We start from the raw sequence: 13,690 nt of genomic DNA, 5'->3' as shown, positions 1-13,690 counted from the left end.
AGCAGCTCAGCACCCCATCCAACCTGGCCTTGAGCCTCCGGAGATGGGGCACTGCAGCTGCTCTGGGCTAAGAAGAATCTTCTTTGCAGTTCTCTTTCCCCTTTGCAGCTCAGCTGTTTGCTTTGCCCAGCCAGGCCAGCTCGGAATGGCAGCAAGGTCTGGAGAGTCACAAGTTCAGGAGTGGAGGCTTTTTTTTCTCCTTTTCCTTCTGCTTTTGTGCCCATTGTTGGCATCAGGGGAAGGAAAAAAAACGGTGCAGGCAGACAGCAAGCAGCCATCTATGTGTATCAACTTTGTTCTGCAGCTGGGAATACTGCTGTAAGGTCCAACAGCAAGTTTTGCATCCATAGCTTTTCAAGGAGGCAGCACAGCTGGGGTCTCAAGTGGCAACACAGGGAATGGCAACACAGGCACACAGACTGCAGCACATGGATAATCTTTATTGGTAACATCAGTGGAGCACCAGTAATCCATTACTGACTGTAGTGGTGACACACAGCTGAGGCACATGCTAAGGCACTTTTATTATATATATATATAAAAAAAAATTAAAACTTTCTTGTGACAGCAACTGGGACACGAGGCTCCTGCGTTCAGAGCGCTTCAGGCATACAGTATGGCGCTTCGTATTTCATTATTTTTACTTTGCTCATAAGTAGGGTCTAAATGCAGCATATACAATATGGTTAAGAATACAGGTAAATCCAGCAACCAGTGTACGGTGTAGAAAAGTAAAGACTATCTCTATATAACCATGGTCCCAATAGAAAGGCAGTGATAAAGACCTTTATTTTTTTATCTTATTACTTATTACGAGAGATACAAAGGCCTTACATATATCTGTGCAGATTAAAGGGTTTTTAATATACTCTTAGTCAATGGTGCACAATAACTAATCCCGACCCCTGGTTATAGAGCAGGTGCAAGAGGCTTGGACATGTCAAAAAAAGAGGGATTTCCCTCCCCTCATCCCCACCCTCTGCCCACTACCCTATTAAATTCCCCTAGATCCTACTACCATTAAATATATTTGGTCCCCTAGAGATTCTCAGACAAGCACAAGGACGCCGTGCTGCTTCCCCAGCCTGTCGTTAACTACTGGTCCACACTACCTTAGATGAAACCGCTCAGAGGCAGAGACACTCACAGGACATCATTGCACTTCAGAGATCTGTCCAGACAGTAAAAATGAGGAGAAAGGGGGGGGGGGGGGGGAGGGAAAGGAAAAAACAACAACAACAACAACAAAAAGACAACTTTGGCAAGTCCTCCAGGTAGCCCTAGGAGGAGCACACCCCTCCCTGGAATCATGTGGAAGAAGAAAGGGTGAGTTGCCATGGCCTTAAGCACACCGTTTTTCCTGAAGCTGCTCCCAAACCGTGTGGGTGGGCAGACTGAAAGAGGCAGAAGCCTGAGGTCACTGAACATGATTGCCGAAAGCAAACAAAGAGGGGGGGGGAAAGAATACAGGAAGGAGCTTCCCTGCAGCTAGCATCTGAAGACAAAAAGGAGATTTACAGCAAAAATAATCTTTCCCTAACCCCACTCCCTCCAAATTGTGTAAGGATTCATCAGCAGACGTGGCACAGACAGTTCTACACGACTTTGTAGATGCCAAACTGCTGTTCAGATTTTAGAGCTCCAACTCTTTGGCATTAAATACAAAGAGGATTAGGAAACTGCAAAGAGGAGGAAACGAGGAACACAGATGCCCGATGGCTCCAGATACACAGAGCTGGACTTGCTCTGCAGATCCCCAGCCAGACTGAGGGTTTGCAGAAAGTCCAGTGGAAAAGGGGAGGGTGAGTGGGTGGGTCACCCCATCACGTGTAACCTGGGCAAAACGAGAGGACTTATTCAGTAGCTTTGGCATCACCAGCTTCTGCCTTGCCGTCCACCTCCTCGTCGGAGCACTCCCCTGTACCCTTCCTGACAATTCGACGTGTGACGACGAAGGGCAGGTCCCCACGCCTAGGGAAGGACAGTCAGTAAGCCAACATTCGCTGCGCCCACCAGATGGGGACGGCTTTGGGAAAAGGAAACAGCCTGCTGTGCCTTACCTGAGTTTGCTCTTGAGGGAGCTGACCTCTCTATTCATTGCATCAGCTGTTTCAGTGGCATCGTCCAGCTCGCGCTGCAGCTTCCTGCGGGACGCGTTGGCTCTCTGGGCCTCCTCTTCTGCTTCCTCAAGCTGGCGTTTCAGCTGCTTCAAGCGCATGTTCGCTTTGTCCGCCTGAGCACGGGCAGGAAAAGAGGTCAGCGATCCCTCAGTTACAGCACAGAGGCTACAACAGTGGCAAAAAGGACAGTCTCCCAAGTCCCCTCTTCCTTTCCTGAAAGCAGCTGCCTAGGACTTGACAGCTGCGAGCTTCTCTTAAAGGCATTGCATGTTCACCTGCAGCATCTTGAAATCAGTACAGTGAGGGGGAAAGGAGAGGGAGCCGTAAGAAGATTAAAGCTAGAACATGCAGAGGATGGCTCGATGATAGAAGGGAAAGCCTCCCACCAGCAGACTCCACCATGCTGGAGGTAACCAAACACACCTGATCTTTGAACTGCTCGGCATTGCGCCTCTCGTCATCCACCTGCAGCAATATATCTTTCAGCTTCTTCTCGGCACGGCGCACTTGCTTGCTGGCAGCCTGGCGCTCCCTGCACAGAGATACAGCGACAGCTCAGACACGAATGCACCCTCTGCTGTCCCCTGGTGTCACAGGTACTTCTCCTGAAGCTACGGAGGAACGGCAGCAGCGCATCACGGCTGCAGCTTTAGGACTGCTCAAGTCTGGCTGAAGCTACCTCATACAGACAAGTTAGAATTTGCTCAGAAGGGCTTACAATTCCTGAGAGGACGGATGCCTGTAAAACAACCAGAGTTCCTGCTATGACATACTTGGTCTCCATGTCCAGCTGCTCTTCCAGCTGCACTATCTTTGCTTCCAAGGCTGTGATGGTAGCCTTGTACTTGGACTTCACTGCACTCTCCATCTCCTGCAGTTTAAGCTTAAGCTCCTTGTTCTGGCGCTCCATCTGCTGGCGAGCATTCTCATTCTTCTGCGCATTGCTGCGCTCAGCATTCAGGTCGGCGTTCATCTGATCGATCTGTGGGGAGAGGCAGCACTTAGCACATCGTCCCGGCTTGAGAGGCTGATTTGTTTCTCAGACATATGCAAAGAAGAAAGACCTCCAGGGTGAGCTGAACACCTGGAATTACTCTGCTACAAGGAGGAGCTGTCTATAGACAGAGATACAGACTACTTCCCAAAATTTCTTAAGTTTATTCCAGCTTATAAGGTAATTACTTGAGAAACACAATTATTAACCTCCTCTTAGGACTATATTTGCTAATCATGTGCGTCTCCCGGGTGAAGGCAACAGTCTGGCACTTAGTGGACCTGGGTCTGTCCAGCCTTGAAAAAAGAAGACTCAGAGGGGATCTGATCCACATCTATAAATATCTAAGGAGCAGGAGGCAAAGGGTCGAGGCTGGATTCTTCTCAGCAGTGCGTGGTGATAGGACGAGGGGAAATGGCCACAAGCTGAGGTATAGGAAGTTCTGCTCAAATGTGTGTGGGAACTTCTTCCCAGTGCAGTGACGGAGCAGTGGCACAGCTGCACAGAGAGGTTGCAGGGTCTCCTTCTCTGGAGACATCCAAGACCTGCCTGGACGCCTACCTGTGCAACCTGGGCTAGGGAGCTGCTTTGGCAGGGGGTTGGACTGCATGACCTCCAGAGGTCCCTTCCAACCCCTACAATTCTGTGGTTGTGATTCTGTGATTACCAGTCCTAGAGAACTGCATCAAATTTAAGGCAAGTGGATTCAACACACGTGCTTTACTGATCTATCACTTACTTGCTGTCTGCCTGCTTCAGCTACAAAGAAGCAGCCTGAAACTACTGACTTTCAAAGATGGAAGGGCAAGAACTCAATCTACTTCCAATCCAGGGCTCCGGCTGATAGTCAAGTAGAGAGCTCTGTTCTTTGGAGTAAAGCCACCACTTGGAAAACCATCAGCCTAGGTTCTTGGCTTTAGAGAGCTAACAGAACAGCATGCCTGACTCTTAAAGCCGGAAAGATAAAGTACAGCAGAGAACAGACAGATTAGGATCGCTGTTTCTATAGCAGCCTAACAAATTCCATATGGATGGTCCATTTGAAGAAGCATAAAACTGACGGAAAAGTAACTTTCCAAACACACTGTGGCACTGCTCAGCACGCCAAGGCAGAAAAGCAGACTACAGATCACATTCCTCACAGATTCTCAATTAAAAAAAAAAAAAAAGCAAGGAAAAAAGGGCTGGAAATTCCTGATAAACTTTGAAGATGGTTCCAGCTACTGAAATCATTTAATATTTCAGGATCGAAACCAGTGAGTTAACACGAGCTCCAACTGCCCGCTGCATTTTCTCTGTTGTGGCATTCAGCTGTTCCACCTTGCTCGTGCCTACAGACTTTCTATGGCCTGTAACATCCACAAAGCAGCAGCTGGTGTTTTTTCAGAGCACAGTGTGGCAGTTTGCACGGCTGAGAGTGCCTCTGCTCACACATCCAGCCTGCACAGGTACCTGAAGATTGGCCTTCTTGAGCCGGTCATTGATTATCTCAGTGTTGCCCTGCTCCTCCTCCAGCTCCTCCTCCAGCTGTGCTATCCGGGCCTCCAGGCGCCTCTTTTCCTCCATGGCCAGAGCTCTGTAGGACACACAGACGTGCACATTAATGCCTCGGGGGAAAAACTGCCACTTTTTGTTTCATAAAATAAGCTCCATCTCCCAAAAGCACATACTGCAGTCTACATAAAAATAACAGCCTGCTAAGTATTTTCTCAAAGCAGCTCCTCCACCCTCGAGCAGGGAATGTTACTCACCCTTTACCACTGCTGTTGGCGATCTCATCAGCCAGCTCATCCCTTTCTTGCTGGGCCTGGCGCTTGGCACGCTCAGCAGCTGCAAGTTCCTGGAATGAAAACGAGACGGTCACTGATGCAATGGGAGGCGACCAACGAACGCAGCACAGGAAAAAGGAGTTACTGGTAATGGGTGGTACAGCTTCTAGCTAGATCCAGACTGAATTATAAGGCAGTTGATTTCCCTCCCACTTCACAGCTTCCTTTGTTTTGCATCACTCCCATTGCAGCTGTCAAGAAAGGACCAAATTCTGCAACTAGAAAGAGACCCTGTATTCGAGCAGAGCAGAAAACGAAAAAACAAAAGAAAGGAAAAGAATCCACGCTTGGTTCTCGGTCGAGAAAACAAACAAACACACTTGACTTGCATGCACATGCCATTACCTCCTGCAACTGGATCATCTCTGCCTCCATGCTCTTCAACTTCTTCTCATTCTCTTTGGCCTGAGCCAAAATCTCTTCTCTGGAGGTACGCGTGTCCTCCAGCTCCCGCATGTAATCCTTCATTTGTGCCTGGAAAAAGAGAACAAAAATGGATGGATTTCAGAGCATCTGCAGTAGTAGTGGAAGCAAACAGAGTTGCTTAAATTGCAGGGGAAAAAAAAAATCTCAGACATGGGGAAAGAGGAGTACGGGAAGCTTTCTTGTGAAGCAGTAGAATGGATGGCCTAAGGGAGGACTTGGCGTTTTTCCTAAGAACAGATCAGACACATGCCTGTAGGAATTAGAACGGTGTGACAGAACTGTTTTGGGCAGGAGAAGGTCTACATCATATTTTAAGTCTCTCTAGCTCTGCAACTCCATAATCCTTTACAGAAACACTGATATGAGGCTAGCTCTCAGGCAGACTTTCCCTGCAGCTTGTCTCTCAGGGAATTAAACAGGCAGAAGGGGGTTAGAAGGATATTTGAAATGCCAATAAATCTTTCCTGGTACATTGCTACCAAGTTGCTGTTCTTGTGACACTGATGCATGGTTCTCAGCAGGTGAAATCTTGTATCTCATTTCCCTGGGTAAATATGCTTTACACTGACAAGTAAAACAATTGCAGTTCCTCACCTGCAGTTTGCGGAGCTGCTTGATGGCTTCATCACGATTCTTGTTAGCAGTGTCTATATGACTTTCCAGATCCTTCAGGTCCAGCTCCAGTTTCTTCCTGGCAGCCACAGCAATGGAACGCTGTTTTCGTTCATCTTCCAATTCCACCTCCATCTCCCTCACCTGCACAGAGAAATTCAGGCAGCAGTGTTGATCAGCTCCTTGATTTCCCCACAGCTGCTTTTCACATCCACCTTACAAACTGTATTCAAGTGCAAGCACGTGACTTGCCCTAATCCCTCCTGGTAGAGGGATGAGGGCTATCATTCCTCACTAATAAAGCAACACGGGATCTTCAGATTGGCAAGGGCTGTTTGAAAAACCATGCACACAAGGGGAAGCATTTGCAGCACTGACTGGAGAATTATCATTAACAATGGTGCGTGGACTGGCGCTGTCTTAGCCATCCTTGGGCATAAGTGCCTTTGCAGAACACGTTCAGGGTTTACAAAGCAGTTCTTACTTGTCTAATCAGCTGTTTCCTCTTCTCCTCATTCTGTTCATCACGTCCCAGGAGGTCCCGGTCAAACTGTGCCTTCATGGCCTGCTGGTTCACCTCTAGCCGCAGTTTGGCATCCTCTGTGGCCTGCAGTTCATCTTCCAGCTCTTCCAGCTGTGTCTTCATCTCCTCCACCTGCTGCTCCAGGGCTCGCTTAGCCTTCTCCAGCTCATGGACCTACAGCACAGTACCACATACAGGGTTTCCTCAAGGAGGATAATTTCACCTATCCTAAGAACAAAAAAGCCTGAGAGCAGCCACTCAAGACAAGATACAGGGGCACTGTATCTGTTCCTTACATTAATGCGGGGATACCCCTCAGGTCCAGCTGCTCACATAGCTGCAAGCTGCCAACATGAATCTTGATTACCTACCAGCTCTGGTCATCTATGTGCCATTGCGGGGAGAAGGAGAAAAGTATTTGTAAGTATAATCCTGACTGACTTACCAGAGGTGGACACACACCCCTGGTTATGATAAAATTCAAGACGGTAATTTTTAGCTTCTAATTTTATTATTTTTTTTAGTCTTTTCCTTGCTGCTTTCACAGCCTTTTTCTCATTATGAAATTCTTGGGTCACCACGTCCCATTATCTCACTACTCCCTGCATTTTTCACATAGAATCATAGAATCACTAAGGTTGGAAAAGACTTCCGAGGCCAGCAGGTCCAACCATCCACCTATCACCAGTATTTCCTCACTACACCGTATGTCCCTTAGTACCACACCTAAACGTTGCTGGAATGCCTCCAGGGACAGTGACTCCACCAGCTCCCTGGGCAGCCTATTCCATTCCCTTCACTCTAAGAATAAACTTTTCCTGATATCCAACCTGAACCTCCCCTGGAGCAACTTGAGACCATTCTGTCTAGTCCTGCCACTAGCTAAGTGGGAGAAGAGGCCGACTCCACTTCTCCACAACCTCCAATTAATCTCACATCACACCTTCTCCATCAAAACAGTACTAAGCAAGTCTCTGTTTACCACTCTCTCATCCGGGTCATTTCCAGGCTCTTCCTATTGGACTTTCCTGCTCACTAACGTCATACAAATGCAACATTCACAATTCCCCAAGGCGTTCAGTTTTCTCTACTGCAATTCTCCGTGCTCACATTAGCATACACGTCCTCCAGTGTTAAACTAACATACTTACGCTTTTCCCAACATCATCCTTGGAACTCATCAGGTCTTCCATCTCCGTGCGGAACTGCTTATTGACTCTTTCCAGCTCAGCTTTCTGTTCTATGGCTTCCTCGAGGGCTCTGGCCAGGGAGAGGGCCTTCGTCTCCTTCTCACGGGCTTCAGCTTCAGCACGGTCCCTTTCTTCTGCATATTTGGCAGAGATGTTCTTCTCCTCTGCCAACAGCTACAAGAGCACAGCATTAGCATTTTTGAGAAATTACTGAATGATTTTTAACAAGGTAAACATGCACCTTTTCTGTTACTGCTTTCTAAGTGCATTCTGCCCTGGACAGAAGGGATCAAGAAAACTGCAGAGAATGTATCATCCCATCTTCAACAACGTGCTGACCCCACGTGAATAAACCTCTGATATCCTAGGTATCCAATGTATCAGTTCCATCAGGCCCTCAAAAACTGCAGCCAGCACTTACAACTTGATATGGTTGTCAATATTATAATGTTAGGCCTTTGGGAAAAGGCACACCACCGAACTTCTTGTGCATGACACAAAACAGGTTTCCCTCTATGACAGCTTCTCTCTCCACTTTATATGCTATACCTCAGATCAGAATTAAACATGCATTCTCCAAACAGCACTGCTTAGATATTCTGAGAGGCAAATCTGACAAGTCAGATGTACCTACACTGAATGGATTGAGGCTGAAGTCATACCTGATCAAACTTCTTCTGCTTCTTCTCTAGGTTGGAAACTGTCTGGCGCTGATGATCCAGGTCCACAGCGATGTCATCCAGCTCTTGCTGCAGGCGAGTCTTTGTTTTTTCCAGCTTGTCATATGCAGCTATCTTTTCTTCATAACGCTGCATTAAGCTCTCCAAGTCCTTTTGCAGCTTCTTCTTGGCTTCTTCTGCTGTCTCGAGGCAGCCCAGACCATCATCCATCTTCTTCCTGGCCTCTACTGCCTGGAGGACAGAAAAGACTGCATGTGAACCTCACCACACATAACAACACTGTATGCGATTTACTGGCACCAGATGAGCTGAGGAAATAAGTCTGCCGAGTTCTGAAGGAATCATCTAAAACCAGTAACACTAACAATGAATTCCAAAGGAACATCTGAGTGGAAATCTACAGTTTGAATGACCATTATCTGAGATTCACTCAAGTGAGCAGCATCACCCTTGTCCACGAAAGGTTCCCTTCCTGGATGCCAATTCTGCATTTGCATTTTACTTCCTTCAAGTCAGACTTGCACTCGGACTTCCTCTCAAGTGTTTGGTTTATGGAAGGTAGACTGTACCTGTTGCTGAAGAACAGAGATCTGTTTCTCTAAGTTTCTCTTTGCCTCCTCCTCTTCTTCCAGTTGCTCCTTCAAAGCGTTCTTTTCATCCTCTGTTTGCTTCAGTTTAGTGCTGAAACTCAGCTTTAGGCGAGTCTCCTCCTGCAGCAGCTCCTACAATACAAGCACCCCAGAGGAACTCAGCACATCTCCTTGGATTTAAAGGCGCACCACCCTCACTCATTCTCTCAAGCAGGAATATTTTTGAAGTTTAGTTTAATTAAGCTAGTTAATTCACAGATTGAACAAAACAATCAAACCCAAGAAACTAGCACTGCAGTTCAGCACTGGCAACAAAAAACTCCCAAGCAGAAAGGTGACAGAGGAAGACTTCTAATTCTGAGACATGGAAAGTTATGTATGTTCCACATACTGAAGAAGCAGAAGGAAGATAAAGAGCTTGTTTCTGTAGAAATGCTCTCAGTACCAAGCAACTTGGCCCCTTAGCAAAACAACCAGATTCAATCCTTTGTATTGTTGTACAGTCAGTATTTAACAGCATCCGGATTGCCTTCTCACTTTATTTGAGATCATTTCTAACAGACAGTGGATTTAAGATATACAGATGGAAGAGATGCCTTGGCTTCCAAAGCTCTCACCTGAGCATCCTGAAGCTGTGATTCCAGAGCAGAGAAGTCCTTTGCTAATTTGATTGATTTGCTGTCAGACTGGTTCAAAAGGCCTGTGACATTGTCCAGCTCAACCTGAAGGAGAAATGAGAGCATCACTTATTAGAACAAAGCCAGGAACAGTGAAACTGAAAGAGCATCACTTATTAGAACAAAGTCAGGAACCTGAAAGTGAAAAATAAGGCACTTCCCAACAGTAAGGCATCTGTAACATCTCCTGGGAGAAGAAATGCGTCATTTCTAGAGACACAGGGATGAAATGTGAACAATCCAAAAGAGACTCAACACCCTTCTGTCTTTAAATCTCTTTATCTTACATGATTTGCTTCAGAGCTGCATTTAGATACTCCAAATTACATTTTCAGACTCCAGAAGAGTATGCATACACCAGCAATGCTAAATGTCTAACGATAACCTACCAGAAAAGGAGAAGGCAGAAGACAGTGCTCGGTGTGAACCAAAGCTATTTGTTGTTTCTCTTAAAGAGAGTTGAAGAAAACCCCAAATTTCAGCATCACCCTTTAGCCACTCCTCTTCACCATCAACCACATTACAAACTGCCAGATCACCAGACTGTGCCCCTCTGCACGCTGAAGGGGAGCACCTTTGTGGGGCAGCTCATTCGTGACATCAGTCCCAATGGCCTGAACTGATAATGAGTTACAGAGTTTGCTGAGTCCTTGGAAAGCAAACTATGTCTGTGCTTTTTGTAGGAACTTTATCCCCCCGGAAGAACAAGCAGATTTTCTAATTAACCACATGGAGGTACCACCCTACAATCTTCTTTTCTCTCTACTCTGCAACAGGCTACAACAGAAGCTAAGGAAAACCCATGCCACTCACCTGCAACTTGTTAACCCTCTCAGCCAATTCTGTCTTCACTCTTTCACCTTCTGTAAATTTCACCTGCAGTTCTTGGAGCTGAGCATCCACTTTTTTCCGCTTGTGCTCTGCATCCCCTTTGCCTTGCAGAAGTACCTTTACTTCATTGGACAATTCAGCCTTTTCACTTTCCAGAGCCTGTTTTGCTTTTTCAAGATTTGCTTTCACCTGGAGGGGAGGAAAAAAATAGCAAAATAGCTCAGGCTGAAGATACAGCAGAATACTTCCAGTGAGTGATTACTCTTTATTTCCTCCAAATTATTTCACCAACTAAAGTCGCACGTTTAACAGCTAAGTCTTAGACTGCTTACTCAGAAAAAACAATGTGAACACCTGCTAAGCAGGAGACAAACAATCAGAGCAGGCAACAATGAAGGAGATAGTCTTGCACCATCAGATTTCCAAAGTAAAGGTTGTACAGCTCAACAAATGCTAGCAGTGAAAAGAACTAGACGATATATTAGCTATTCAGTATGAAATGCCTGATGGGAAAAAAAGAACAAATGCAACTGTTTAAAACAAATGTAATATGCTTCGTAGTGCAAAACGATCTGTCAAGGAAAGAAGAGTATGTGCATCTGAAACCTAGCATCATGAAGGCAGTATTAAGACATTGCCATAGAGCAGCTATCACTTCAATCACTTCAGAAAGGCTGGCTGCTTTGGTCTTGCATTTCCTGTTCCACATACCCGTTTGGTTTGTTCTAACTGCTCTGCCAGTTCTTCAATGGCTTGCGAATGTTTCTGCCTCATCTCTTGGATCTGAGCCTCATGTGTCTTTGCCTCATCCTCGAGGGTCTTCTTCAGAACCGTTACTTCCTGTTCTCTCTTTGACCTGCAAAATTCACAGCTTTTATTTAGATGCCAAGGAGATAATCAAACAGATGTGCATACCCACAAACAGCATCTCTAATGCAGAAGAACACCAAGGTCTGGTTAGCCCTACATGCTACAAATACACTTTTCAAAGTGAAAACTTACCTTTGTACCCTTCTTAAGTACAAGCTCACAACATCATTTTCAGCTAAGAAGCAAGTCTTAAAGCATGAGTGGTTTGGGTTTCACCACCACCAGGGCTACAGAACAAACTAACTTTCTTACATCAGATAAGGGAGTGCAATCTTGACTACTCTGCCTCCTTCTGCAGCCACTGAGCACTGCTAACCAGCACGCTCTGATAAAGACTTGCATTAATTTTAACTAAAATGTCAAAATCAAAACCAGACAATACAACACAGCTACACGCTGGAGTTACCTGAGCTCCTGCTGAGCAGCTGTGGAATCTAAAGTGTCTTCTAGCTCTGTTTTCAATGCTTCCAGCTCTTCACCCAGGTCTCGCTTCTGTTTTTCTGCTTTGTTCCTGGAAGCTCTCTCTGACTCCAGGTCTTCCTGCAGCTCAGTGATCTGGGACTCGAGTTCCCTGATCTTTTTCAGGGCCATGTTCTTCTGAGCTGCCTCTTCTTCCACCCTGTGTTTAACATAGGGTTCTGGTCAGAGCCAGATTTAAAGCATACACAAACAAAAACCACCTGTCCTACCAAGAATAATCCAGAAATAAAAAAAAGCTGGTATAGATCAGCTCTACGTGATTACTTTCAACTTTGATCCACAGATCACCTACAAAATTCTAAGTTCTAACTCTCAGTAGTTGAGAGTGCACAATTACTTACCTTAAAGAAGGGGACAGAGAGAGACTGACAACAGAAGAAAGCAGAAGAAAAAGCACCATTTTACAATGGAAGTTGGACACTTCACTGAATAGACAAATACAGCATGAGAGAGATAGTGCCCTGCCACTATTGTTTAACCCCATCTGAAACCTACAGTAAAACTTGTGTAATGAAGTGACACAAGACCAGAAGAAAAACTTCCTAACGTAGCAGTACCGTAGGTCAGGTTCTCACCTAGCTAAGGCTGCCTGCAGCTCCTCTTCCTTCTTGGACAGCTGTATTTTGAGTTCTGCAATCTGAGCCTGCAGCTCAGCAATCTGGTCATGCAGATCACTGGAGTCTCCTTCAAGCTTTCGACGAGTCTTTTCCAACTCCTGCCTCTGCTTTTCTTCACGTCGAAGACGTTCTAATGGAGATGAGGACAAAGTAAGTTGTACAATGACACAGTCATACAAAGAACACTGTACAAGGCAGAGAAAATAAGGCTGTTCAGGCAGTAATACCTTTCCTGGTAATACAACTGAGAAAACTAGCTGGAGTGCATTATTCTGTCAGGATAATGCAGATGGCTTGCATATTTTGCACTTAAAAGATACATGTGCAATTTTCCTCTCCCTCATTCTACATTCAAACCTCCTTCCCCACTTCATTGTAAAAGAGCACAATGCTAGTCTCTCCCAACACCCACACCACCCGGCACTCATTAAGGGATGCTGAGCACAAGGTCTGCTCTGCCTTTACTGCAATTAAATAGGCTGTGTCCTGCTGCGTTGACCCAGCCATCCCCACCATAAAGTGCATCCAGCTTGAACTCTGAAGGACTTGCACAAACAGAGCATCAAAACCCACACTAACCCTGACAAACTGATGCTGCTGGAAGTAGAAAGGTGGAGACCCTTCCACAGTAGGAGAAGAAAGAGAACCAGCTTCTCTTCTCCATTGGCCTGCTGCTTTGGAGAGAATTTTTATTTAGATCACAGGCTCAGCTGACAGGGCACATAACCTTCACCCAGCCACCGAGCAGCTCTGTCAAAGTGATCAATAGCATACACACCACAGACTAGTCTTTAACCCCTCAGAAACTGAACTGAGACTCACGCTTTAGAAATGAAACTGAAATTCCACAGCTTTAAAAAAGAAACCATGCAAAACTGAACAGCAATTCCTCTGCAGGATCTGCCTTTTAAAATAGATTTAGAAAATGTCACCTTCCAGGTCTGTGATCATGGCTTCGTGCTTGTTCTTGAGTTTGGCTAAACTCTTTGATTTCTCCTCCTCCTCTGTTAGATTTGTTGTAAATTCAGACATTCTGTCTTCCAACAGTTTCTTTTCCTGCAGAGTTGAGAAGTTAGCATCAAGGCAGTTGCTAGAATTACAGGAGACTTTTCAGAGTTGACAGTGCTTAAAGATGTCCAAGCCACTAGTGCCTACTACTGCTTCAAGGAAATGTGGAAAGAAATAAACCCTTTCAGGATTACACACAGTACTCATTTCACTCAGAAATTCAGGTTGGAGATGCTTATCACC

The 13,690-nt window shown here is 45.8% G+C and overlaps 1 protein-coding gene across 1 annotated transcript in view; it reads right to left on the bottom strand.

Annotated features, from left to right (window-relative positions):
* Positions 1 to 420: 420 nt before the first annotated feature.
* Positions 421 to 13,690, bottom strand: part of MYH9 (myosin heavy chain 9) — a 66,080-nt gene continuing 52,810 nt past the window's right edge. The window contains exons 24-41 of the mRNA XM_065743042.1: positions 13,372 to 13,495; positions 12,398 to 12,569; positions 11,749 to 11,961; positions 11,184 to 11,328; positions 10,455 to 10,661; positions 9,582 to 9,686; positions 8,944 to 9,096; positions 8,357 to 8,605; positions 7,656 to 7,868; positions 6,466 to 6,678; positions 5,964 to 6,125; positions 5,289 to 5,417; positions 4,866 to 4,954; positions 4,567 to 4,690; positions 2,894 to 3,102; positions 2,544 to 2,652; positions 2,061 to 2,233; positions 421 to 1,971 (exon numbers count right to left, since the gene is read on the bottom strand). Coding sequence (XP_065599114.1) covers positions 1,854 to 1,971; positions 2,061 to 2,233; positions 2,544 to 2,652; positions 2,894 to 3,102; positions 4,567 to 4,690; positions 4,866 to 4,954; positions 5,289 to 5,417; positions 5,964 to 6,125; positions 6,466 to 6,678; positions 7,656 to 7,868; positions 8,357 to 8,605; positions 8,944 to 9,096; positions 9,582 to 9,686; positions 10,455 to 10,661; positions 11,184 to 11,328; positions 11,749 to 11,961; positions 12,398 to 12,569; positions 13,372 to 13,495 — 2,907 coding nt within the window. The 3' untranslated portion in view covers positions 421 to 1,853. The remainder of the gene's footprint in view (positions 1,972 to 2,060; positions 2,234 to 2,543; positions 2,653 to 2,893; positions 3,103 to 4,566; positions 4,691 to 4,865; positions 4,955 to 5,288; positions 5,418 to 5,963; positions 6,126 to 6,465; positions 6,679 to 7,655; positions 7,869 to 8,356; positions 8,606 to 8,943; positions 9,097 to 9,581; positions 9,687 to 10,454; positions 10,662 to 11,183; positions 11,329 to 11,748; positions 11,962 to 12,397; positions 12,570 to 13,371; positions 13,496 to 13,690) is intronic.

The sequence above is a fragment of the Cyrtonyx montezumae genome, unplaced genomic scaffold (assembly GCF_038088225.1).
Source record: "Cyrtonyx montezumae isolate F1298 unplaced genomic scaffold, pur_monq_1.0 scaffold_3, whole genome shotgun sequence".
Taxonomy (NCBI): Eukaryota; Metazoa; Chordata; class Aves; order Galliformes; family Odontophoridae; genus Cyrtonyx; species Cyrtonyx montezumae.
The sequence above is the reverse complement of the archived record's forward strand: the minus strand, read 5'-3'. Positions and strand labels throughout refer to the sequence as shown.